Source organism: Daphnia carinata, chromosome 4 (genome assembly GCF_022539665.2).
Source record: "Daphnia carinata strain CSIRO-1 chromosome 4, CSIRO_AGI_Dcar_HiC_V3, whole genome shotgun sequence".
In the NCBI taxonomy this organism is placed as follows: Eukaryota; Metazoa; Arthropoda; class Branchiopoda; order Diplostraca; family Daphniidae; genus Daphnia; species Daphnia carinata.
This window is the reverse complement of record NC_081334.1, coordinates 569,922-597,079: the sequence shown is the minus strand read 5'-3', so window position 1 is coordinate 597,079 and position 27,158 is coordinate 569,922. Positions and strand designations below refer to the sequence as shown.

Sequence of the window (27,158 nt, the reverse complement as noted above, 5' to 3'; positions counted from 1 at the left end):
TTTAAAAGAATTTCATTATTTCCCTTCCACAGGATGTGTCGAAATTTGTGAGTGCTTTGTCGTCGCTGGAGCGTGAAACTCCATCCTTGTCTGCGTGGTGTGTAAATTATGTTGACGGTTTCCCAGGTGAAAGATGTCCTTCTCGAGCGAAACAAAACGTGGGGTTCCTGTAACGTTATACGAGCCAAGAAATTGTTGCATTATCCACGACGAAGACATTTTCTTTAATAAAAACGAGTCATTTCATTTTTGTTCTTGAGATACCAGCAGGTACAACGGATGACTCACTTCTATATACACGCGGCATCGCGTTGCATTGGTCCCAAACATCTGCTGAAGGGAGTAAGAAAGACACACCATTTTGATATTAGTTTAGTACGTAGTCAAAAGGAAATGATCATCGTTTTTAAAGAGGAAAAGAGATTCTATTCAATTAAAGGTGCCACCATTCGGCTCGATTTGGTGCACGCATGCCTTTTTTCATATGTGGTACAGCAGTTATTTGTGAATTTTCTCTAACTGAGCTCAATTTACTGTGCAATAATTGACGCAAATGACTTTTGACTATTTCTATCGTCGATTTCATTTTTTTTTTTTTTTTTTTGGAAGAAGAACACATAAAATACCTGTGAAATCCGTTGGACGTCTTCGATACCTCCTGCTGTGACCTAAATCCGGGCTTCTTCGCAAGTTACACGCATCGACCGAAGTGAGAAGATAACGAGATCACGGTGCAGGCTTCCACCGCAGACTCTATTCAATCCTCAATGGAATGTTAAATCAAATAAATTTGTAATAGATGCTGTGGCTATTGTTATTTATTAGCTCTCGTATCTCGGTGGACATCGTATTGTTGTTGTATTTTTAGCTACACCGGTGGTGCAGAAATGTCTCGGCACAATTGCAAAAAGAACACGTGGAGCTCGTCCTCAATTTACAGCAAAACCGACAATGCCGGCCAAAATAATCTGCACTGACAATAAGGCCATCCACGTCTGGGATTCTTTGACAATTATTATAGCCTCATTCCCTTTATTTCTTCTGGGTGGAGAGTAATTGACATCAAATTTGGAGAACTTGACATGTAGGTCAAAGCATTTCCTGCCCTGCGTATATTTTCAAAACTCCGCACGGTAAATGCGCGTCCGTAATCCCGTCAACAAAATGCTTCAGACAATCAAGTTTGCTTAACCCGATTTGTTGGAAGAAGACGGAGGCACACAAGTCGTGAAACACTATAGCAGGAAACTCATTTTTTTTTCCCGTCTTTTGTTTTCACTTTGAGGATCCCAAAAATAAAAACATAGAATTATTATTAATAATGTTTTTTTTTTCTTCGTTTCTCTGTTTCTCAAGTAGAGGGGTTACAACAGGTAATTCAAATCACGGCCAATATGTATATAAAAAAGATATAGAGAAATCTCCAGCACGCAGTGTGAGTGGCGTAAAAGATCAAAAAAAAAAATAATTAGTTCATTAAATTTCGAATTAAAACGAATAGGTTCTTTGTTATACATGGAAGAGTTTCCATTTTTATAGAAACGCGATTATCATCATCAACATTTAGCCAATTTTTTCGTGTGCGTTTGGAATGTATGTCGAAGCATAGGGAAAGAGAGTTGCCTACAGTTGGTCCCTCTCTTTATACCTGGCAATAACAAAACTTAATGAGAACATTAGTACAAGTCACATATTTTAATACACGTCGTACGACAGAGCCAACGCCGCTGCTGCGTGGCACGAAAATATTGCAACCAAGTCCCAGAACTGCATCATCAATTTGTTTCCCGTTTCCCGGTTAGAAAGGTTTAGCAATTAGAAAGAAAAAAAAAAGCCACCTCGTTACATGTATACCGAAGCGAATAATAATAATAAAAAAAAACGTAGCAAAAATAATAATAATAAAAAAAAAAAAGAATGACGGCCGATTATTAGTAGACGAAAATGACGTGACAACTCCCGTAACTCCAGTTCCGCTACAATGAATTTCTATGTCACTCAGTTCCCGTCTGTGATTTTAAAAAAAATCTTTTCTTATTCGTTCCCCTTCGCCTTTTAACGGAGGATGACTGCTAAGCCATTGTTTCTAATTTTAGATGCAAAAGATGTAGTCTTACTAAAGACTTGGGAAGTCCAATAAGAAATCAAACGAACAAAAGAAGAGGTTGAAGGAAGAAATGAAAATTGCATCCCGTCACTCGGCTCAACTTCCACCCCATTTAACGACATGACTTTTTTGTTGTTATTGTGGCACATTTAGAATTTGCGTCATGCATCAAAAAAAAAAAAAAAAGGGGCGGAAAGACAAACTGTACAAATTTCCGGGGGCCGGAATGCTTTTTAGTTCAATAAATCAAAAGAAAAGAGCCCAAACTTGCCTATAGTTAATAAGTAAAAACCCCTTAGAGAAGAAGAATCGTGTTTTATACTTTTTCCAAAAAAAAAACAATGGCCACTGTTTCCTATTCCCTGGCGCCGGATTCCGATTCGCTGGAAGAAATGCGTTCGTACGGGACGCGGCGGGCGAAATCACGCGACGAATCGCTGCTGTTCGTGCTCGATCTGTCTCTTCCGGCTTCGCTTTGTGGCACATCTTCCATCACTTCGGTTGACGAGCGTTCAAGCACTGGCCTCCGTCCAGCTCGGTTATTCGGCCGGGACGAGGAGGCCGTGGAGAAATTCTCGCTTGCGTTCGATACGCGATCGTAAGGCAGTCGCTGTTGCCAATTCTCCGTGAACTCGGAAGTGCTGCGAGCCAAAGACGGACGGCTCGTTCCATCTTCCGAGTAGCCGTCCCATTCGTGCGGAGGTCGTCGATCGAGATGGTCCACCATTTCGCTGTGCATCGATCGATCCGCCGTGCTGCGCGGATACGCGCTCGATCGATGCGTATTGGCACTAGCTTCGCTCCACACATCCGGATCGCCTCGCTGATGGTACCGGAATTCGTGGTTCGTTACTGTGTGAGACGCAGTCATCCGGATGAACTCCGCTTCGTGAACGGGAGCTAACGAACTGCTGCGGCTGCTGCGCGGATCTCGGCGGTGCGGCCGGATGGGCTCCGAGTTGACGGTCGTCTCGGAACGAGTGTCGCTCGAATCGTCTCTGTTCGGATGAATCGGAGCGGATAACACGCGGATAATAACATCCCATTTCTTGGGCTCGAAAACGCGCTGGAAGCGGGTGTCGCGGCGGATGCGTTCGAAATCTTCGCGGACGACAGCTTCCGTCAGCATTGTTCGAAGCGTCGATTCCGTCGTGATAATCTGCTGCCATTTCTGACGATCTTCAATAGTCAAAATCGAGGTTGCATCATCGTCGTCCGTGATATATTCGGGCACGGGTGGATTCAAAACACGGACCAGGACGTCCCAGTTGGGAGGCGGAGGTTCGCTGATGGATCGAGCGTACTCCGAAGGATCCCAGTCTGTGCTCTCGCTCGGCACGCGAGGAGAATGGATGGGTGGATACTGACGGATCTTGACGTCCCAATCCGGAGGCTGTTCCGTCGGTGGATTGGGTTCGGCTTGGCTCATTCCGTCCCAGTTGGTGGATTGGCTAGGGCTGCGTGGTTCGTAGACGGGCGGATATTGACGGATGGTCACATCCCAATCCGGTGGCGGTTGCGGATCAGCTTGGCTCATTCCATCCCAGACGGTGGATTCGCTAGGAGTGCGGGGCTGATAGACGGGCGGATATTGGCGGATGGTCACATCGAAATCTGGAGGAGGTTGCGGCTCTACGTGGCTCATTCCGTCCCAATTGGTCGACTCGCTCGGAGTGCGCGGCTCGTAAGCTGGTGGATACTGGCGGATCTTGACGTCAAAATCAGGAACCGGTTGCGGATCAACTTGGCTCATCACGTCCCACACGGTGGATTCACTCGGAGTGCGAGGCTCGTAAACAGGCGGATATTGACGGATGGTGACGTCGAATTCCGGTGCGGGTTGTGGCTCAGTCATGTGACTCATTCCGTCCCAATTGGTCGACTCGCTAGGAGTGCGCGGCTCGTAAACGGGCGGATACTGCCGGATCTTGATGTCCCAATCCGGCATGGTGGACACGGTGGTGTCGCTGGGCGATCGTGGCGGCGGCTGGGCAGGTGGATGAGTGCGGATGGCCACGTCCCAATTGGGCGGCAAAGCAGCCGGCCTAGCACGTTGAAGATATTCCGTCTTCTGGCGGCGGATGCGCTCCTCCTCGTCGATGATGCGCGTTTCGGTGATGGTCTGCAAGTACAAATCGTCGACTTCTTGCGTGCTGAGTTTCGGGGGAGGAACCGGACGTTCGGGAGTGGGCACGATCATCGTTTCCGTCTCTTCGTCCTCCTTCAGTTGACGGAAGGTGCTGGTGTGCAATTGGATGTCTTCGTTGATGACGAGGGTGCGTTCCGTTTCGTGCCGTTCGGGGATCTCGGTCGTCACGCGGAAACTCGCTTCCGGTTTCGGCACGTACGGCCGGCTCGATTTCAGAACCATCTCGCCCACAGAGCGGGCTTGGCTCTCCAGCGATCGTGCCGGGCTGACGTACCGCGGTTTGCGCTGGACGTGAGCGTAGCCAGGTGGTGGGCCATCTGAAGCATCCGCTGGAGCGTTTAACGGCGGAGATTCCAACAAAGTGGCCGACGAAGCTGTTTGAATTTCCGATTGGCGCCATTCTTCGCGTTCCAGGATGGTGGTCAAGGCTCTCTCCTGGGCCGTGAGGATGTTGGCCACGCTGGGCGCTCGGCTCTCCTCCGAAGTCACCGACGACGGCGCCGGACTGCGATGGCGTTCTTTAACGCGGAATGCGACGTCGAAAGTGGGATCGACGCGAGGAATCGTCGTCGGCAATTGGAATGTGTCGTCGTCGTATTGATTGTGAGCGTCGGAGTAGACGCTGGACAAATCCGGATCAGGTGGCTGGCGGCGAAGCGGAGGTACTTCCTCACGCTGAATCGAACTGACTGTGCTGTCCCGGCGGTAACAACCTCCGCCTTCTTCCATTTCGCTCCCGCTGCGCGATTCCGATGGATAATCGCTGGGCAGCGTGTCGCTGGATTCGACGATCGGTTGCTGATCGGATCCGGAGCTGGAAGCATGAGCTCGCGGGATTTTAAGGCCAGCGAACGGAGGGAATATCGTTTGATCCGTAATGCCGGTAATTTCTGAACCCAGTCCGGATGACGGAATGAGCCTGCTGCGCCGGATGAGTCTGATGTTGCGCTGCTTCAGGCAGAAGTAAGAGCAGGCGACGCCGAAGAGCATCATGGCCAGGAAGAGTAAAGCGCAGATGATCATCAAGATTTGCGGCTCGGCTAACCGGTTGGGCACGGGATCCGTAGCCGGAACATTAGCCACCGAAATTGGCAGAGGCGGGCCAAGTGGTGGGGGCACTACCGGCTCCGGGTAGCGGCAAACAATCGTTTTAACTTCGTCACCCTCCAACTCCAAAGATGGGTGGAAGCGGACGAGAATATTGTTGGTGAAAACGCGTGTCGGGTCCTGTTGTTCACACCAAAAAGAAAAAAACAGATGTCAATAATGTTTTTTTTTAGTTATTTTTAGAATTTCACTGGGTTTCCCAATTTGCTACTGCTATTCTCATGTTGAATTAGTCCATTTTAGGAATCAAGGCCAAAGTCATTTAGATTTCAAGTGGCTCCCACAGGTAAACGTTTACCTTGAAAAAAAAACGGATTAGGGTTCTTTTTTGTGTTTTGTTTTTAACGTTTACACAAAAACCGCCCGTAATCATCTTTGTCGGCAACAGATGTCTCTGCGGGTATTTATTAGACATCTGCCGCTATCGTGATTCAAAACGAAAAATTCACAATCTCTCCCGCCCGACAAAAATATATATATATCTAAACCAAGCGGGATTTTTTGCTTCAATGCAACATATTTGACATATTTATAATATACCTGGATGGTTCCGCATCCGGAAAGCGGGAATTCGTAATGATATTTGGTGCCTCCTTTGCCGACGAAAGAGCAAGCGCTCCGCCGGTCGAAATTCGAATAAACAATGCCGTAAAAAGGCTCAGAGAATTCCAAATCGACTTCCATGGCTCGCGAAGCGCAGCTCAAGCTGGCCGCTGACCTGTAAAATGTTGCAACAATCGGACATTGAATAATTTAGTTCACCTGGTTCTCTTCCAAACGAAAAAAAAAAAGAAAAACCCGATTCATTTTTTTTTTTTAAAGCAGACCTGTTGGTGCGGATGACGTGGGTGAGATCGTCCAATTTCGTGACAACACCGTCCAACGTGGCCTCCAGTGGTATGCCATTGCCTTGGTACTCAATGTCGACACCACGCTCGGCGTAGTTGGACTGGGCCAAAGCGCCGGGGATCCAACTCGGAGAGTGGAGCGCGACCATCACAATCACGCTCCATGCGGTCATTAGGAGACGCATCGTGATAGACTGAAACGAGAGAATGGAGGCAAAACAATAACAGCACGAGATAAGTATCATGTGATCCATGGGAAAAATTTTTTTGTTGTTGTTTGCTCGTGAAAATCAATGGAAAATAACAACTATTACTAATTAACGCTGCCAGTCACGTTCGGCCATCTAGCGGGAACGTGAGAGCCATTTTCAGCGTGCGTTCCGTGGTATAGGTGGGTAGCGTGACTCATTAGCCAACGCAGCCATCTTGAACGCTTTCGTTTTCATACAGGTTGGCTATGCAAAAATGCCAACGTTGTAGTAAAATAGCTGCAGACAAAAAAACGGAAGAGAAACGGTGAAAACGGACGCACCAGACAATGGGAACCAAGAATTTGTTTGTCGTCTAATTGTTTTCTTTTTACGATAACAGGAAAAAAATAGAAAAATCCCGCAGACGTCCTTTTGAAACTTTCATTCAGTACCCGCATACAAATCCCTCGATATCGTGAATACATGCGATTATAACTGTACTTTCTCTATGTTGTTTTTACGAACGACAATAATATAATTGCTGAGAAAAACAAACGAAAGTCATAGCTTACCTATTTCTGTTTCTTTTTTTTTTTTTGCTATTATTTTGGGTAGATCAGCAAAACTGGCTGCGCACAAGACCGGTTTTGATTCTCCTCGCTTACTTCTTCATCTTGATCCACCTGGAGCTTTTTTTGCAACAAGAAACAAAGAAAAAACAACGTTGGTGAGCACGAATATGAAATGAGCTACAGACAAACACAGCACAAACTGTCCGACTGGACGTGGCAAAGAGTTTCGAATGTTTCAACAGTCGCAGTGTGGAAAACTGCTGCCGTGTCGGAAAGAAAAGTTGCAACAGCCTTGGTCCCACCGTACATGGTCGGTGGCGTCATCAACCTCGGTCTTAACATATAAGGGCACAGCATCTTCTTTCTTTTTGCTGCAGAGAAAGATTTCAGTTTCCTTGATTTTTCTGGCCACTGCCACCACCTCGTTCAGCTTGCGTGCTGTACGAAAAAAACTTGGCAAGCCGACTCGATTCGAAACTGACGCCAGCAGCTATTTTGTTCCAGCATATTTCCCAATGGCAGTATGCAACCAAAACTAGCGGGTGGTTTTTTTTTTTTTTTGTTTTATTTTCAAAGAATAAAAAATAACTAAAAACATTTTTTTAAAAAAGGGTTTTGGGGCGGATACTAAAAAAGGAGGGTCTTATATCTATTTATTAGATACAAGTCTTTTTTTTTTTAATTCTTTTCTGTTTCGGGGAACGAATGAGCTGTCACGCTCATTCAAATTCAAGGTCGACGGCCTTAAAGTTCCTCTGCATCACCGACGCCATTACCGTGAGGCCGCACGCGCACTGGCTTTACATTATTCTCAAGAATTCAGATTTTGTTATTTCTAAAGAAGAAGAAGGATCAAACATAAAATGCGTACGTTGTACACACATATCCCGGTCTATTGAAGACGACAATTATCGCAGCTAACCGCAAAAAAAAACCCGCATTAGAAAGTGAATCGTGGCCTGTTTTTTTTTTTTGCGTCGCTCTGCGTGCGTATGTTCCACTCTACCTCATTTCAAGACCTTGTTTCAGTTTTTCGAACAACGACAAAAAAAGCCCCCATAAAAATATGATGGATAAAGAAAAATGAAACGCCCTTTTCGAGGAAGATGATTTCAACAGTTTCGTGATCTCTCTAATTCTGATGTAGTACGCATCGTTTAATGAGAGCGAGACTGATGGAGAGGAGGAAATAGGCTACGTGCATTTGTGGCATCCGGTCGTTCACCAACGAAAATAAAGAAAAAGGACGTTAAGCTACTCTTTCCAGCATCGTTCTCAGTCATGTACGATGACAAAGCCTCCCAGCACGTTCGTGATGTCGGGAGAAAGCTTCTCTCTTGATCATCGACTGACGCACAACAAAAAGTCTATTGCTCACCGCCCCGTTGTTTTTTTTCCTCATTTTATTGGCACACACAGACACTCAACATGCTGGCTGCTGTCTATCTGTTTGGCTCCTATAATTGGTTGATGGTGTTGCTAGACGCTTTCACCTCTCCAACTCATCACATCCATTTTTTTTTCCTGCCACGTCGGGCCGTGTGTGGAAACGTGAAGAGGTGATGGACCGTACTGTGTTCGGTTGTGTAAAAAACAAAAACGTTTTCGATAAATGTCTAACGGTTTATGGTTTCTTCTTATAATGACATCCGCAAGTCTGTGCCGGAGGCACATTATTAGGATATGCACCTGCATTCCGCCAGATTGGTCAGGGACACGATAAATATTATAAGTGAACATGTTTAGAAAAGAAATCGAAGGAAAAGAGAAATACAAGGGAAAAATTTCTTTGTTTGAGCCGTCGTTCCGGTTGGAATTCGCCTGGAAAAAATCGTGTGATTTTTCTACAACACATTTTTTTTTTCTAAAAACACAAGCGGAGGTTGACCGCAGCACGAACAACGACCACCCATCGAATGAAATTTACCATAAAATCGAAAACGTAGAGAAAAAAAAAAAAAACAAAACACACAAGTTCCTTTCGCTTTTCTTTTTTCTTGTTTTGCACAAAAACCAAAATCACTCAATGTCCGACGGTCAAACTTAATCGAAAAATCCAGAAGTGAAATGTTGACGATAATACCTTGATCCTTTTAAAGCCATACTTGAGACACGAGCAATGCGGCTGACACTACAAAAATCACGCAATTAACAATGACGTATCATAGCGAATACTAAAAAACCAACGCAGTCATCACCTCCGCCCTAAATTTTCGCGACTTGGCGTAGGCGTCACCACTGATGCCCCGCCCTGTCCTTCAACAGTCGAGCCAAGAGTTATCATCATCATCCGGTTGGAGCTAGAAGCAACAGCCGCACCTCTCACACACAACAAACATCATAAGCCTCAAGGTAAAGAAGTAAAAAGGAAAACAAAGGAACCTTTTCGTTTGCTGGTGACACACCACTATGACATCAACCTGTCAAAGAATCACAACACCTTTAGCCTTTGATAAAGAGTCTATGTAGATTACAGAGCAACAATGATTCGTTCTCAAATTTCGAAAGGCAATCAGCATGAGATAATGCGGTTTTTCTTTTTCAATGGTGGGGAATCGGGAGCAAGCGTGCGGGTTGGGTGATCCCGATGCGGTCAAAGGGCAGTCCGTGATCAGAATAACGGAGGGCGGAAACACACAAAAGGAAGGCAAAATGTCTACCTACTAATTTTTGCTTTTTCTTGATACTATCTAGCCATCCATTGTTCCTTCCCTCGGAGGGACTTGCGAGAAAAAATTGGAGCTGAAAAGAAGAATATTTTGATTTTTTTTCTTTAAAATATTATTTAACAATGCCTGAGGCGTCGCTTCACGTGACTGGATGCTTAACACACCGAGTACATGAAAAAGGAAGACAAATAAAAAATAAATAAATAAGTTGGGGGGACGATATAAAAGAGAGATAGGGAAGATGGCTTCCGCCCTTCCAGGCAATTTCCCCGTAGGCCCGTAAGGCTCTTACTGGCCGTCCATTAAAAAAAAAAAATGCATCACTTTTCTCATTTCTCCTGAGTTTAATAACTTAACGATCGAAGCATTAGAAAAATAGTTTTAGCAGAGCTCGAAAGAAGGTTCTAACTTTGCCATTTGGTTATCACGATGGTGCCAACAAGTTGGAGCGTTCAAAGCTCTGCACACACACACACAGAGGCGAACCCAAAAAAAAAAAAACCGGTGAAAGTTGCTCTGCTGGATACAACCCAAACCTTCACCTCAATCGTTTCCTTTTCTTTTTTTGCTCTCTTCGGCCAATAAAATTCGTTGCGAAGGGAACCACACGTAGAAAAATGGAAGAGAGAAAGTGTTGCCTGCTGTTTCTGTCTCCTACTTTTTTTTTGAATCGCACCAAGGAGGTGAAAGAAGAACGAGCTTGATTCATCCGCTTTAGGAAGAATAGAAAGTGAATACCTCACTCGTCTAGTGCGTTGTGCCTGGGCGAAGAATTTCTTTCCCGCACGCACAAAGGAATGTCTTATCTAATCGAAAATACAAGACAAATCGAATTGAAATCATCTCACCTGTTTCGAACGGCGAAAAATAATCCTTAATTATTGCGTTATGTCATCCGTTGTCTTGAATCCAGTCAAGAGAAGTAGATGTTTCAACGACAATGAAGCAAGAAGAGAGAGAGAGAGAGAGGGGGGGGGGGGCCACTCCAAAAGACACCTGCGCAGAGCGGTCCGTAAGAATGCGACTGGAGCGTTGCAGCGGCACCGACTGACTGACTGCACGTAGGTAGAAGTCGGTTGGCTTGAGCAAGGTTCTTGAAGGCAGCAACGGACAGTCAGGTGCGAGAGAAAAGAAAAAAAAAACTCGCATACAGAGAGCCCTGCGGGAGAGAGCGATGTTGGCTGTACTTTCGCATTGAATGATTCAACTCGAAAGGGATTCCTTTTGCAAAGATAAGACCGTTTAGTACCAGAATCACGTGAATAAAAATACAGTGGTTATTATATTCGTTTTGTTTTGTTTGGTTATTCTTTGAAGGAAGGTCTTCAGTTGTTGGTACGGTAAGAAGATAACCGCCACCTGTCGCGTCCCATTCATTGTTGGTTTAGGCCCCAAATGTTATTGCGCAAGGCTCGGTTTCCTACAAAGAATAGAGCACAATGAAGCGCATTCGCGTGAAATTTGATCATTACCTCATTTCGTTGTTAGTCATCTCTTTTTTTTTTTAGGATTTGTTGGCTTTGTTGCACCAATGCATTTCAAATCGTGCTGACCATCTTGACCGTTAACGATCCAGTAAAAAGAACTTTTCAAATCATTTCATTTTGTAGGGAAAGGTAGACTTAAAATAAAAAATTTAAAAAAGCTCCCTGTTGGTTTCCAGTTAACAGGGCGGAGGGGCTTGATGGATACGTTCGGTGGAGGGAGAAACTTTCGACAAGGTCAACACCGTTTCTATCTTATGCCTTTTTGGAGCGGGTTTTAGATAAGCATTCCAAGGGAAAGTCATAACATTGTGTCCTCAGGGTCTTTCTATTCTTTCCGCCTTCTTCTTCTTTTAAATCAAACACCTGCTCAAAAAATATTTCTAAAAAAAAAAGGAATGAAAAAGAGAAAAAGGGATGAATCGCGATAAAATCATTGCTGGCCATTTAAAAGAAGCTGGGACAAGGAAAATGCATAAGGTAACAAGGAGAAGATTGTATCGTTTAATGGGACTCGAACATGGGTAATCACGACCGTAAATCATAACCTACCGAGTGGCGTTATCCACTTTTTTTTTGTTTGTTTATTTATTTATTTATTTATTTTTTTTTTTTCCAAAGGACAAACTTGATTGGATTTCCTGGATCTCCTACTTCAATCAATATTATTCGTCGAAAATCAAAAACCGGTTTGAAAACAACCAGACATCTGGCAGTGAAATTTCCAACTGTACACTACATTGTTCACGTTTAAACATCATTAAATATTTACAATATAGGATAAGTCCCGGAACAGCACGGCCCAAGAATTTAAGTTTTTCTTTTCTTCATTTTCTTTAATAAATAAATTATTGTTTATATAATAAATTACTGTTTGCATGTTCTTTAAGTATAACAAACCTTAGGCTTTGCTAATCCAGGGCAGCAATGAATTTCTGGTTAAACTAGTAAATGCCAAAACCAGAACGTTAACTTCAGCAATGACTTTGACCGAAGAAAGTGTTTTCTTTTTAAACACGCTTCTGAAAAAGCTTGATGAAAGAGCTTTTCTTGGCGTGCGTGTCGCCATCTAAAACTGGATTTGAGACAAATTTGGCTATGCAGTCTAGAGCATTTTCATTACAAGGTGAGCGATCCTGTTCTAGGATAATCAGACGATTCTTCGACGGTCAGGCTCGTAGAAAGTATTTTGGAACATCGAGAGTTACTTGGGGGCCTTGGACAGGCCAGTAACGACCAAGATAACGCCGTTCAAGAATACGACGCCCTATAGATATTTAAGTGTTTTAAAAGAAGTTTTTTAAAACCTACCAGACTATTTCAACCAACCTTATGCCATGCTAATAAAGACGAATAAGTATCAGCTATCTCGGATTCACTACGCCAAACAGTAAACGATTCCCTGAACAAAGGCAACGTTACTTTGGCTGAGAAAGCTTTTTTTTTCATGCTTGTTCAGCCAATCCAATTTGATCGCCTCGTTAAAAGAAAAAGGGTGATGAGTCCAGCCCACCACGATTTGGCCATTAATTGTCACTTGGCTTGTTAGTCTCTTTTCAAAATGACCGATGTTGATATTAAGAATCTGTCATTTATTCACGGAAGACAAAGGAAGACTCTAACCTTGGAATCTTTTATTCCGCAGCCGTAGGCAATTCTTCCTTAATTTTCTTCCAACATGCAATGTTTCTGGTTGTCAGCGGCTAGGACTGGAATTGAAAAGAGCGATCCGCTTCGAGATAACAATGCGACAAATTCCGACATCCTGAACAATAACTAAAAGGAAAAATGAAAATAAAAACACATTTTTATTTTGTCTTTACCATGTCAATATAGATATAAGCCCGATCGGCTAAGCCCTTCATTTCCAAAAGAGCTGGATCAGAAAAATGGCCGTGCAACTTTGTGTAGTATAAAACGTAGCCGTTAGTTTGTCCTAAAGCTTCAAACGTAAACGGACAAACCGAATGCACAGAAGGACCGGCGGTTGGAGTTGTCAATAAATCCCACAGATTTGTTACGTAATGCAAATGGACAAATCCATAGGCTGCCTTGGGAATCGGAACAGGAGACGGAAAATACGGTAAAGGAAAGTACTGTAATAAACAGGAAACAGTTAGTTTCAATCACATTTTGCACGGTTAGTTTTCGAAAGCACCTTGGAGATTACATCCCTTTGCTAAAATATTTTTCCTTTGGATCTCCTGCTTCGTTTAACGGGGCATTACAGTCATACGACGTGATGCAAGGTTTGTAAGTATTGGATGGCAATGCACCTTTAGTAAACGCCCATTAAGATTCTCGAATTTATGAAAGTGCATAAATTTATCTATACCTGAGGTAAGTCCAAACGAAGTTCCTCCGTGAGACATGGACATTGAAAATGATGCATTCAGCGCAAGCATATCGTCCAGCGATTTAGCGACATCTTGATCGTCAAATTTCGACTGAATTCTCTCACAAATCTAACCATTCTGCGTAGAACTCAAAATTCAATCTAGGGGTACTAACTTCAAAATGACGTTGTGACTTAAAAGCTTCTCCTGCATTTCCGCCTTTGAATAATATATAGAAATCAATAGCGTGGACAATGGAAAACTAATCAGTACGTCAAAACATACTAGCACCAAAATCTACAGTTGCATAAACTCCAGGCATTTTTTCACACTGGAGATAACCATCTCCATCTCTGTCAGTAAAGAAGAGCACAACACTAAATACAGTAAGAAGAGTAGTCTCTGTCGCATGCCGACAGAGACTACACACCTGCTACCCGTAAAACTATGTTATATAATTCTGGAAAGGTAAATGAATAGATACGCACGTACCATATTCGTTTTCTACGTGAACAGTGATAAGTGGGCCTCCATTGTTATAGAGGTAAAATTTGTTTCTAGGAACTAGGAAGCAGCACAGAAAACCATTTTTCGACGTGGGCCACATAAACTGTTTTAATTAAAAAAAATGATAAATGTTCATGCTATGTCCTGCCAATAAAACAAATTATTAGTATTGGATAACAAACGATTAATTAACCACATCCAGCTTTCTATTATATTTGCTGTATGCATTGGCAGATTCTGCAAATTGCCCAACCTACCCTGACAGAAAGGTCCATGGAAATTATGTTTCCTGTAATCGTATCGAACTGGTTCCAGATACCATTTTCAGTTGCAACCAGTTCACAGTTAGTTAGTTGCCTACAACCCGATCAAATTAAAATATTATAATTATGGCTTTTCATTAACGTTTCAACAAGAGCTACCGGGTCTGTCTACCTTGGATGAAATTGGTACTCTTTCGTTAAACAATTTCGATTTCACTTCTTTCATTAACGGACTAACAGATCGCAAGCTTGTTGCCTTATGCTAAATTCGCTTTCTACTTATTATTTACAATAACTGAAGCAACTAAAATATACTTGATAATGTATTGAAAATGAGCAGAAAACAATAGCAGACAAATATGTAGTTCACTAGAAGGGTGCCACCTGGTGGCCAAAAAACGGAGTTTCCAAGATGTTATCGTAACTACACGACTGCTTTTACTATATTAGGAGGACCGAAGTCGCCGATACCCCCATCTAGTGCTGTGACGGCGATAGTCGAAGACATCAAGCGGGAAGAAGCACGGTTGCCGCCGATACCCCCATCTAGTGCCGTCGCGGCGATATCCGAAGACATCAAGCGGGAAGAAGCACGATTGCCGCCGATACCGCCATCTAGTGCTTCGGTGGCGATTTCCGAAGACATCAAGCGGGAAGAAGCGCGATTGCCGCCCATCTTACGGGAAGTATTAGCCGTACTTTTTAAATAGACTAAATTCCCATGATAAATTATTTAAAAACTATTTTTTTTCCCCAAGGTATGGGCCTAGGCTGCAGCATTAATGCTGCGGCATGGGGCTAGTCTCAAGACGAACCTGTGCGCTTCAGGTGAGACTGGCTGCAGCATGCCCAACCCAGGCTTTGCCTGGTCTGCAATGCGTTCTTGAGTGTAAATTGCCCAAATGGTGGCCTGCTTGCTCACGCAGGCCATCCCACCCCCCATTGACGGGGAAGCGAGTGGCGGGAGAGCCGAGCCAAGGCGGACTATGAGCAAATTTAAATTAAAGTCGCCGGATGGTGTACAGACTGCACGGGCAAGGGCTTATTGGCCTTCTCAAGGATGAACAGTCGCGTGTGGCCTGCGCGCCATGCGGAATGCATTACCTACAATCGTCTATCTGAATTTGAAAAGTAGCAAAGTTTAATTGCTGAACTATTTAACCAATAGCTAGGCAGACCTCTCCTACTTCCCATACTCAAACTCACATTCTAAATTACCTATTCACAAGCTACCAAGAAAATGGCAACCTTTCGACCGTGTCTTGCAGTGTCGGTTGATTTAAATCGGCTGCAAGGGATATGGATACCTGTGCTGCCGAAACCAGAACCTGATCCTAAGCTCCAGTTACCACCTGGGAAATTGCTTGATAGTTTGTTGGCTAGGTGTAAGCTGTACAACCATAGACCACATTTTCAAACTGTGGCGGAAAGACGCGGAGAAATAGTTCCTAAGCCACCCGTTCGTGTGTCAAGAATACAATCACTGGAAGAGAAAAACGAGTTGGAGTCTAAGCGGAAGCGGACTCACCAAAGACTATTGGCTGAGGCCAAGGCTGCGCAAAACCTAAGTAACGACAAAAATTTGCTTAAGACTAAAGCTCCTTTTCTTTCACAGGTACCTGTCGACCGTCCGGTGGTACCGGCCAAACTAGCGGCTAAGCGTAAGAGGACAGAGGATGGCCCGGCAACTCTCCCTGTCGAGAAACGATCCAAGGATAGAAATTCCAAAGACTTGATGCGCCAGTTACCATCCGAAGAAAGGCCAAATGATTTGAAGACCAAGCGCAAACGGGAAGAAGATGTTCCAGGTACTCTTCCTGGTGGGAAACGTTTAAGGATATGAATTTCCCCTTTGATTACCCTAAATTAGTAGAAGCGTGCATTCCCAAAATTGTGTGCATGTCTGTATGAATGTGTATGTGCAAATGTGTGTACCTTTGGTATGAATGAGCTAGTCAAAATTCTTATTGTGAATGACGTGTGTGTGTGTGTGTATGAATGTTGTTTGTGTGTATCACACTTTGGCTGTAGTCTGAAAATGCACTGCGTTAAACCACCTACCAAAATTGTCTTATCTTTTCATACAGTTCTGTAGAGGTAATGGTGGTAAACCATTGGTTATGTGTATGCAGGGTCCATTGTTAACAAACAAAAGCAATTTTCAGTAATGATACAGGTAACCTAAAAAAATTACTACTCTTTGATTACTGGCATCGTCAGGATAACAATTCTCCGTAAAAGTATGCATGACCGGACTCATTGCTCCGGAACCAACAGTTGGAGGTGGAGTATAGTTGCAACTAAAGGTTCCGCTGTTAATAAGAAAAGCAATATTCATTATTTATTCACATATGTTATGAAAAAATTACCAAACCTTGTTTGCTGGCAGTGGTCGGGACAGAACATTTTTATACTTACGTTGCAATATCTCTTATCAATCTTATCAAGCGACCAGGAATAAAACAATTTTTTGCGGAGGTTTGACAGTCGTCATTTTTAAGCACTATATTGTTCTGTTTCTAAGACGAGAGGTTCAATTTCAAATTTTAAAACTCTTTATATATATGTCTCCCCAACTGCTGGAATTTTTAAAGGGGCAGTGCCTTATCGCACTATCAAAAAGTCCAAACCCGGGGAATTATCGCTAAGCCATCGCTACGGCAACAAGATAACAATGTCAGCATTATTTTTATGATTTTTCTGTTAGTATATTATCGTATATGTTTGCTTAGTTTGTTCGGAATGTGGACGAAGTGGTAAAATCTTGACCTCTCGAAGGTGATAAGCTTTTTAGCTTTTCATCCTCAGCAGGTGGCATTCAGTTAGAAACCTTAGCTCATATCTCATTCCGTACTTGAATTCGCTCATTCCTAATTTGGCACCTGCGTGGCTTACGTACGTCGTTACCACTTAACGCTTTTCAGTTTCTATCGAGGCAGGTCCCATTCGAACACGATTTATTAGCCAACGTTAACGTTCAAGCAATTTAAAACTACTCTATTAAACGCATTTAAAATGCCGGAATCATCATTTGGTGCTGATGTGGGTAAACAACCTGGCCTGGAAATTTGGCGGATTAAGGTAGGAATAGCAAAACAAGCCCTGACTTCAAAGAAATTTTAAAATTAAACCTAGAAATAACAAACAGGGACATCAATTGTTGACATGGAAATACGTAAAATTTGCGGTGCTTTCATATCACGCCTTTGCATTATCAGATTCAGGTTTCCAATGACCGCGTACACAAACACAGTCACTAACTGAAGAAAATTCATAATTTTAGAGAAACGTTCGTACTGGCGCGAAACTGAAAAAGTTTCAAAAGTGAACGTGCTGTAAAAAACGTTACACGATTAGCTACTCTTTCTAGCAATAACATTTCAGTGGAAAAACGTTTGAAAAATGTACGTGCCTATCATCATTGGAAAAACGTTCATTGCCATTTAAACGATTCCCCTGCTAAATTATCGGAATGCTACTGTTATTATTTTCTAACGTTATCCCATCATATTCGCACAAACTTGAATTTATGAATTCAAAAATGACCCGCAGCGATTCTGTTTAAAAAGGAAACATGGGCTGTTGAGCACACAGGTGTACAGGTTACGGTACAGTGAGCGCAAGTCTGGCACACCTTGAGACAGTGGTAGATGGCCACGGCAGACTTGTTTAACCCTCACACGCTTTGCGAATAGGGCATCATGCACAACTGATGCATGTTTTTCGAAACAAGGACGCAATGCCGTTGTCGTCAAGCTGTTACATTCACTAACGATTATACGGCTGTTTTAGAAACTGGCAACTGGGAGTACCAAACGATAACTTGGTTAACATTAAGCAAAACCCCATCTCGCAGGAGGTTATTCTTTTTCCGATGGCACTACTATCGACGAACGGTTCTTTCCTGTACATGGTCGCAGGTAAGTAGCTGTAAGTTCTTTGTCGCGTAGCCCCTGGCAGGAGAAGGAAGATCAATTGGTAAAGAGTCACCACACGATGCATCCGATTTCTTCATTCCCAACTGAATGTTTTAGAGCACGGTATCAGGATGATGCAAGTTTTGGCCGTGAAGCATAAACGCCATTGATATTTCTGCATCGTCTGAATAATTTCCAGACAGTTGTTGACTCATGCTGGAAGCACCCGACCAGATCAACTGGAGCAAATAAACTACTTTTGAAGCATTTCAGCGAAATCACGTTGCTAAAAAAACGGTTACATCGATGAAGTCACAAAAATCAGCCAAGGCGATGTATACATTTTTCCTCTCGGAAAATGTCGGTCATAAACCACAAAGGTGATTTTAAAAAGTTGAAGTATTGCACCAACTGCGTTTTTCTTATTATGCTAACCAACTAACTTATAGTAGCACAAAAAGAGATTCTTCTAACGGCAAAACTGTTACCAAATCAATTGTACAGTACCAAATTCGTTTGTAATACTGAAGCACTCGACTTGGCCGAGGTATCTAAAAAGCGTAGTCCCGCTACTTTCGTAATGGAAATACTTATTAGAACAATGTTAATATACATTTGGTGATCAACGTGACAAGTATATGTTGAAATTTCTAATTTCGATCCACATGTCTTTACAGAATTTCGCACCAGTTCCATACGACAAAAAGTCGTATGGGAAATTCTACAGTGGAGATTCTTACATTGTTCTGAGCGTGAGTATTTTTGGAAGCACAGCGTTTCCAGGAAATAATATTAATGATAATTATTCTTATAGACCCGCCTGTCCGGTAACAAACTGAAACGTGACATTCACTTTTGGCTCGGGAAAGACACTTCTCAGGTTTGTTTTTGAAAATCCGCGGGATCTGCCACTGGTTCCCTTTGATAGAAAGATAATCGGTATTATTTATAGCAATAAACCTCTTTCAGCGTTAGCAATACCATCTCGATCTGTCACTGTCTGATCGTTTCAACTGAAGCGTTAAAATGTGATTGAATGTATGATGAAATGGGTGCAGCGGCAATTTTCGCTGTTGAGTTAGACGATCATCTTGGTGGAGTTCCTGTTCAACATCGAGAAGTTCACGAATATGAATCGTCGATGTTTCTGGCAAATTTCCCTGGGGGTAACTGACTGCTGATCTTTTTCCTTTTAAAGTGCTGTGAAATGTAATAATTCGTTAAAATATCACGATGAAGGTGTACGATACCTTGACGGCGGAGTTACCAGCGGTTTTAAGCACGTTGATCCCGATCAAGTGGAGAAGAAACTTTTGCAAGTGAAAGGCAAACGAAACGTTCGCGTCCGACAGGTAAACTTTGCACTGGCAGTATCCGTTGAATATTCAAACAGGAAATGAATCGAAATTCCTGCAGGTTCCCCTTGATGTGTCCTCAATGAACAAAGGTGACTGCTTCGTTTTGGACGCTGGAAAGGTCGTTTACGTGTACATGGGCAATGGCAGCAAAAAGGTAGAACGCTTGAAGGCTATTCAAGCTGCCAATCAAGTCCGTGACCAGGACCATGCTGGCAAAGCCAGGATTGTTATTCTCGGTCCGTTGCCTTTGCGTACAGATTCAAAATCACAATTTTAATAACCATATTTGTCTAATGCAGATGAATTTAGTAGCGCGGGTGATATTACCACGTTTTTCAAACAGTTAGGTAGTGGTTCGCCGATGGATGGTCCGGAAGGGTCTAACGAGGATGATGATATCTTATTTGAACAGCAACAACAGGCAGGCATTCAATTAGTATTGATACACCGAGGCAAATCCCTCGTAATCCTTGTTTAATATTCTAGTCGTCAGCGATATTGTTCCGCGTGAGCGATGCTAGCGGTCAACTAGTGATTGAGGAAATTAAGCAAAAACCATTGCAGTAATCTATGTTGAAAAGAGAGGTTAGTTATCAGTCACTTTTCCCATATTATGTGTTGAATATAATTTTTTGCCTTGTCTACTTACACTTTCACTTCACATGAAATTAGCTTCTCACGCGAAACGCATTAACCGCCTGATTTTTTTGGTTACGCTTTTTGCTTTCATTAACACGCCAACAATTTAGTGTTTGATTTCGGAAGAACGATGAAAGCGAAAATTCGGTAAAGTTCTGTTTTATGCAAAATTGCATCCACATTTTCGCACAGTAACTCCTAAATGATAAAGAAGAATTGTTTTATCGAGAAAATTTTTTCTTCTCTAATAGGATTGCTTTATTCTCGATACTGGAGGATCGGGACTCTTTGTTTGGATCGGCCGAGGGTGTACTAAAGCTGAGAAACTTGAAGCGATGAACGTGGCTCAAAGGTTCTTGACCGAAAAGGGTTATCCAATTTGGACTAAGGTGAAAAATCTGCCAATTAGAAATCAAAGAATTTATTTGAAACAAAGTGACTTCAGGTTAACCGCGTCGTGGACGGCGGAGAACCCACGATCTTTAAGCAATACTTTGCCAGCTGGAGAGAAGAAAATACAATATCCCAATTCCCTGTCCCTGTACCCACTAAAAATGGTCGCATCAAGTTCCTTTCGCTTTTCTTTCTTCTTGTTTTGCAGAAAAACCAAAATCACTCAATGTCGGACGGTCAGACTTTAATCGAAAAATCCAGAAGTGAAATGTCGACATAAAAATACCTTGATCCTTTTAAAGCCATACTTGAGATATGAGCAATGCGGCTGACACTGCAAAAATTCACTCAATTAACAATGACGTATCATAGCGAACACGAAAAAAAAAACACTGTCATCACCTCCGCCCTAAATTTTCGCGACTTGGCGTAGGCGTCATCACCGATGCCCCGCCCTGTCCTTCAACAGTCGAGCCAAGAGTTATCATCATCATCCGGTTGGAGCTAGACGCAACAGCCGCACCTCTCACGCACAACAAACATCATAAGCCTCAAGGTAAAGAAGGAAAAAGAAAGAAAACAAAGGAACCTTTTCATTTGCTGGTGACACACCACTATGACATCAACCTGTCAAAGAATCACAACACCTTTAGCCTTTGATAAAGAGTCTATGGAGATTTTACAGAGCAGCAATTATTCGTTCTCAAATTTCGAAAGGCAATCAGCATGAGATAATGCGGGTTTTTTTTTCTTTTTCAATGGTGGGGAATCGGGAGCAAGCGTGCGGCTTGGGGGATAAAATATTATTTAACACTGCCTGAGGCGTCGCTTCACGTAACTGGACGCTTAACACACCGAGTACATGAAAAAGGAAGACAAATAAAAAAAAAATAAGTTGGGGGGACCACATAAAAGAAAGATAGGGAAGATGGCTTCCGCCCTTCCAGGCAATTTCCCCGTAGGCCCGTAAGGCTCTTACTGGCCGTCCATAAAACAAAAAAAAAATGCATCACTTTTCTCATTTCTCCTGAGTTTAATAACTTAACGATCGAAGCATTAGAAAAATAGTTTTAGCAGAGCATGAAAAGAAGGTTCTAACTTTGCCATTTGGTTATCACGATGGTGCCAACAAGTTGGAGCGTTCAAATCTCTGTACACACAGACACACACACAGGCGAACCCCAAAAAAAAAGTAATACCCGGGGAAAGTTGCTCTGCTGGATACAACCCAAACCTTCACCTCAATCGTTTCCTTTTCTTTTTTTTGCTCTCTCCGGCCAATAAAATTCGTTGCGAAGAGAACCACACGTAAAAAAAAAAAAAAAATTGGAAGAGAGAAAGTGTTGCCTGCTGTTTCTGTCTCCTACTTTTTTTTTTTTTTTTTGAATCGCACCAAAGAGGTGAAAGAAGAACGAGCTTGATTCATCCGCTTTAGGAAGAATAGAAAGTGAATACCTCACTCGTCTAGTGCGTTGTGCCTGGGCCAAGAATTTCTTTCCCGCACGCACAAAGGAATGTCTTATCTAATCGAATATACAAGACAAATCGAATTGAAATCATCTCACCTGTTTCGAACGGCGAAAAATAATCCTTAATTATTGCGTTATGTCATCCGTTGTCTTGAATCCAGTCAAGAGAAGTAGATGTTTCAACGACAATGAAGCAAGAAGAGAGAGAGAGAGAGAGAGGGGGGCCACTCCAAAAGACACCTGCGCAGCGCGGTCCGTAAGAATGCGACTGGAGCGTTGCAGCGGCACCGACTGACTGACTGCACGTAGGTAGAAGTCGGTTGGCTTGAGCAAGGTTCTTGAAGGCAGCAACGGACAGTCAGGTGCGAGAGAAAAGAAAAAAAAACTCGCATACAGAGAGCCCTGCGGGAGAGAGCGATGTTGGCTGTACTTTCGCATTGAATGATTCAACTCGAAAGGGATTCCTTTTGCAAAGATAAGACCGTTTAGTACCAGAATCTCGTGAATAAAAATACTGTGGTTATTACGCGTGTTGTTTTGTTTGGTTATTCTGCGACGGAAGGTCTTCAGTTGTTGGTACGTAAGAAGATATGCGCCACCTGTCGCGTCCCATTCATTGTTGGTTTAGGCCCCAAATGTTATTGCGTAAGGCTCGGTTTCCTATAAAGAATAGAGCACAATGTAACGCATTCTCATGAAATTTGGTCATTACCTCTTTTTGTTATTAGTCATCTCTTTTTTTTTTAGGATTTGTTGGCTTTGTTGCACCAATGCATCTCAAATCATGCTGACATCTTGACCGTTAACGATTCAGTAAAAAGAACTTTTCAAATCCTTTCATTTTGTAGGCAAAGATAAACTTAAAATAAATAAATTTAAAAAAAAAAAGGCTCCCTGTCGGTTTCCAGTGAACAGGGCGGAGGGGCTTAATGGATACGTTCGGTGGAGGGAGAAACTTTCGACAAGGTCAACACCGTTTCTATCTTATGTCTTTCTGGAGCGGGTTTTGGATAAACATTCCAAGGGAAAGTCATAACATTGTGTCCTCAGGGTCTTTCTATTCTTTCCGCCTTCTTCTTTTGAATCAAACACCTGCTCAAAAAATATTTCTACAAAAAAAAAAAAACGAAATGAAAAAGAGAAAAAAAAGGGATGAATCGCGATAAAATCATTGCTGGCCATTTAAAAGAAGCTGGGACAAGGAAAATGCATAAGGTAACAAGGAGAAGATTGTATCGTTTAATGGGACTCGAACATGGGTAATCACGACCGTAAATCATAACCTACCGAGTGGCGTTATCCACTTTTTTTTTTATTAATTAATTAATTTATTTTTTGTTTTTTTTTTCCAAAGGTCAAACTTGATTGGATTTCCTGGATCTCCTACTTCAATCAGTATTATTCGTCGAAAATTAAAAACCGGTTTGAAAACAACCAGGCATATGGCAGTGAAATTTCCAACTGTACATTGCATTTTTCACGTTTAAACATCATTAAATGTTTACAATATGGGATAAATCCCGGAACAGCACGACCCAAGAATGTTATAGTGTTATGTTTTTTCATTTTCTTTAATAAACAAATTTTTGTTTACATAATAAATTATCGTTTGCATGTTCTTTTAGTATAACAAACCTTAGGCTTTGCCAATCCAGGGCAGCAATGAATTTCTGGTTGAACTAGTAAATGCCCAAAACGGAACGTTAACTTCGGCAATGACTTTGACCGACGAAAGTGTTTTCTTTTTAAACGCGCTTCTTAAAAAGCTTGATAGAGCTTTTCTTGGCGGGCGTGTCGCCATCTAAAACTGGATTTGAGACAAATTCGACTATGCAGTCTAGAGCATTTTCATTACAAGGTGGGCGATCCTGTTCTAGGATAATCAGACGATTCTTCGACGTCAAGCTCGTAGAAAGTATTTTGGAGCATAGAAAGTTACTTAGGGGCCTTGGACAGGCCAGTAACGATCAAGATAACGCCGTTCACGATGCGACGCCCTATAGATTTTTAAGTGTTTTAAAAGAAGTTTTTTTTAAACCTACCAGCCCATTTCAACCAGCATTGTGCCATCCTAATAAATTACGAATAAGTATCAGCTATGTCGGGTTCGCTATGTCGAACAGCAAACGATTCCCTGAACAAAGGCAACCTTTCTTTGGCTCAGAAAGCCTTTTTTTCATGCTTGTTCAGCCAATCCAATCTGGTCGCCTCGTTAAAAGAAAAAGGGTGATGAGTCCAGCCCACCACGATTTGGCCATTATTGTCACTTGGCTTGTTAGTCTCTTTTCAAAATGACCGATGTTGATATTAAGAATCTGTCATTTATTCACGGAAGACAAAGGAAGACTCTAACCTTGGAATCTTTTATTCCGCAGCCGTAGGCAATTCTTCCTTAATTTTCTTCCAACATGCAATGTTTCTGGTTGTCAGCGGCTAGGACTGGAATTGAAAAGAGCGATCCGCTTCGAGATAACAATGCGACAAATTCCGACATCCTGAACAATAACTAAAAGGAAAAATGAAAATAAAAACACATTTTTATTTTGTCTTTACCATGTCAATATAGATATAAGCCCGATCGGCTAAGCCCTTCATTTCCAAAAGAGCTGGATCAGAAAAATGGCCGTGCAACTTTGTGTAGTATAAAACGTAGCCGTTAGTTTGTCCTAAAGCTTCAAACGTAAACGGACAAACAGAATGCACAAAAGGACCGGCGGTTGGAGTTGTCAATAAATCCCACAGATTTGTTACGTAATGCAAATGGACAAATCCATAGGCTGCCTTGGGAATCGGAACAGGAGACGGAAAATACGGTAAAGGAAAGTACTGTAATAAACAGGAAACAGTTAGTTTCAATCACATTTTGCACGGTTAGTTTTCGAAAGCACCTTGGAGATTACATCCCTTTGCTAAAATATTTTTCCTTTGGATCTCCTGCTTCGTTTAACGGGGCATTACAGTCATACGACGTGATGCAAGGTTTGTAAGTATTGGGTGGCAATGCACCTTTAGTAAACGCCCATTAAGATTCTCGAATTTATGAAAGTGCATAAATTTATCTATACCTGAGGTAAGTCCAAACGAAGTTCCTCCGTGAGACATGGACATTGAAAATGATGCATTCAGCGCAAGCATATCGTCCAGCGTTTTAGCGACATCTTGATCGTAAAATTTCGACTGAATTCTCTCACAAATCTAACCATTCTGCGTAGAACTCAAAATTCAATCTAGGGGTACTAACTTCAAAATGACGTTGTGACTTAAAAGCTTCTCCTGCATTTCCGCCTTTGAATAATATATAGAAATCAATAGCGTGGACAATGGAAAACTAATCAGTACGTCAAAACATACTAGCACCAAAATCTACAGTTGCATAAACTCCAGGCATTTTTTCACACTGGAGATAACCATCTCCATCTCTGTCAGTAAAGAAGAGCACAACACTAAATACAGTAAGAAGAGTAGTCTCTGTCGCATGCCGACAGAGACTACACACCTGCTACCCGTAAAACTATGTTATATAATTCTGGAAAGGTAAATGAATAGATACGCACGTACCATATTCGTTTTCTACGTGAACAGTGATAAGTGGGCCTCCATTGTTATAGAGGTAAAATTTGTTTCTAGGAACTAGGAAGCAGCACAGAAAACCATTTTTCGACGTGGGCCACATAAGCTGTTTTAATTAAAAACAATGATAAATGTTCATGCTATGTCCTGCCAATAAAACAAATTATTAGTATTGGATAACAAACGATTAATTAACCACATCCAGCTTTCTATTATATTTGCTGTATGCATTGGCAGATTCTGCAAATTGCCCAACCTACCCTGACAGAAAGGTCCATGGAAATTATGTTTCCTGTAATCGTATCGAACTGGTTCCAGATACCATTTTCAGTTGCAACCAGTTCACAGTTAGTTAGTTGCCTACAACCCGATCAAATTAAAATATTATAATTATGGCTTTTCATTAACGTTTCAACAAGAGCTACCGGGTCTGTCTACCTTGGATGAAATTGGTACTCTTTCGTTAAACAATTTCGATTTCACTTCTTTCATTAACAGACTAACAGATCGCAAGCTTGTTGCCTTATGCTAATTCGCTTTCTACTTATTATTTACAATAACTGAAGCAACTAAAATATACTTGATAATGTATTGAAAATGAGCAGAAAACAATAGCAGACAAATATGTAGTTCACTAGAAGGGTGCCACCTGGTGGCCAAAAAACGGAGTTTCCAAGATGTTATCGTAACTACACGACTGCTTTTACTATATTAGGAGGACCGAAGTCGCCGATACCCCCATCTAGTGCTGTGACGGCGATAGTCGAAGACATCAAGCGGGAAGAAGCACGGTTGCCGCCGATACCCCCATCTAGTGCCGTAGCGGCGATATCCGAAGACATCAAGCGGGAAGAAGCACGATTGCCGCCGATACCGCCATCTAGTGCTTCGGTGGCGATTTCCGAAGACATCAAGCGGGAAGAAGCGCGATTGCCGCCCATCTTACGGGAAGTATTAGCCGTACTTTTTAAATAGACTAAATTCCCATGATAAATTATTAAAAAACTATTTTTTTTCCCCAAGGTATGGGCCTAGGCTGCAGCATTAATGCTGCGGCATGGGGCTAGTCTCAAGACGAACCTGTGCGCTTCAGGTGAGACTGGCTGCAGCATGCCCAACCCAGGCTTTGCCTGGTCTGCAATGCGTTCTTGAGTGTAAATTGCCCAAATGGTGGCCTGCTTGCTCACGCAGGCCATCCCACCCCCCATTGACGGGGAAGCGAGTGGCGGGAGAGCCGAGCCAAGGCGGACTATGAGCAAATTTAAATTAAAGTCGCCGGATGGTGTACAGACTGCACGGGCAAGGGCTTATTGGCCTTCTCAAGGATGAACAGTCGCGTGTGGCCTGCGCGCCATGCGGAATGCATTACCTACAATCGTCTATCTGAATTTGAAAAGTAGCAAAGTTTAATTGCTGAACTATTTAACCAATAGCTAGGCAGACCTCTCCTACTTCCCATACTCAAACTCACATTCTAAATTACCTATTCACAAGCTACCAAGAAAATGGCAACCTTTCGACCGTGTCTTGCAGTGTCGGTTGATTTAAATCGGCTGCAAGGGATATGGATACCTGTGCT

At 42.5% G+C, this 27,158-nt stretch overlaps 2 protein-coding genes and 2 pseudogenes across 4 annotated transcripts; 1 reads left to right on the top strand and 3 right to left on the bottom strand.

Moving 5' to 3' along the window:
- Positions 1–1,097: 1,097 nt before the first annotated feature.
- Positions 1,098–10,683, bottom strand: LOC130695131 (uncharacterized). Of its 3 annotated transcripts, none has more exons than XM_059494926.1 (5): positions 10,492–10,683; positions 6,975–7,091; positions 6,191–6,405; positions 5,904–6,081; positions 1,098–5,483 (listed from the first exon to the last, which is right to left on the bottom strand). In XM_059494926.1, the coding sequence occupies exons 3-5, from the start codon at positions 6,394–6,396 to the stop codon at positions 2,463–2,465; spliced, it is 3,405 nt and encodes a 1,134-aa protein (XP_059350909.1). In that variant the 5' UTR covers positions 6,397–6,405; positions 6,975–7,091; positions 10,492–10,683; the 3' UTR covers positions 1,098–2,462. The 3 variants fall into 3 exon arrangements, with proteins under 3 accessions (XP_059350909.1, XP_057374250.1, XP_059350910.1); XM_057518267.2 differs by having other exon boundaries at positions 6,975–7,085; XM_059494927.1 differs by lacking the exon at positions 6,975–7,091.
- Positions 10,684–11,775: 1,092 nt separating this feature from the next.
- On the bottom strand, positions 11,776–14,909 carry LOC130695257 (beta-galactosidase-like; annotated as a pseudogene).
- A 2,322-nt stretch (positions 14,910–17,231) lies between these two features.
- LOC130695261 (actin depolymerising venom protein gelsolin 1-like) lies at positions 17,232–20,820 on the top strand. Its single transcript, XM_057518379.2, is given in 10 exon segments — positions 17,232–17,314; positions 18,828–18,902; positions 18,965–19,030; positions 19,187–19,316; positions 19,390–19,502; positions 19,567–19,744; positions 19,808–19,944; positions 19,995–20,093; positions 20,399–20,536; positions 20,593–20,820. Coding segments are annotated over 10 exon segments (1,230 nt in total). The 5' UTR covers positions 17,232–17,248.
- Positions 18,647–26,520, bottom strand: LOC130695264 (beta-galactosidase-like; annotated as a pseudogene).
- Between the last annotated feature and the right edge of the window lie 638 nt (positions 26,521–27,158).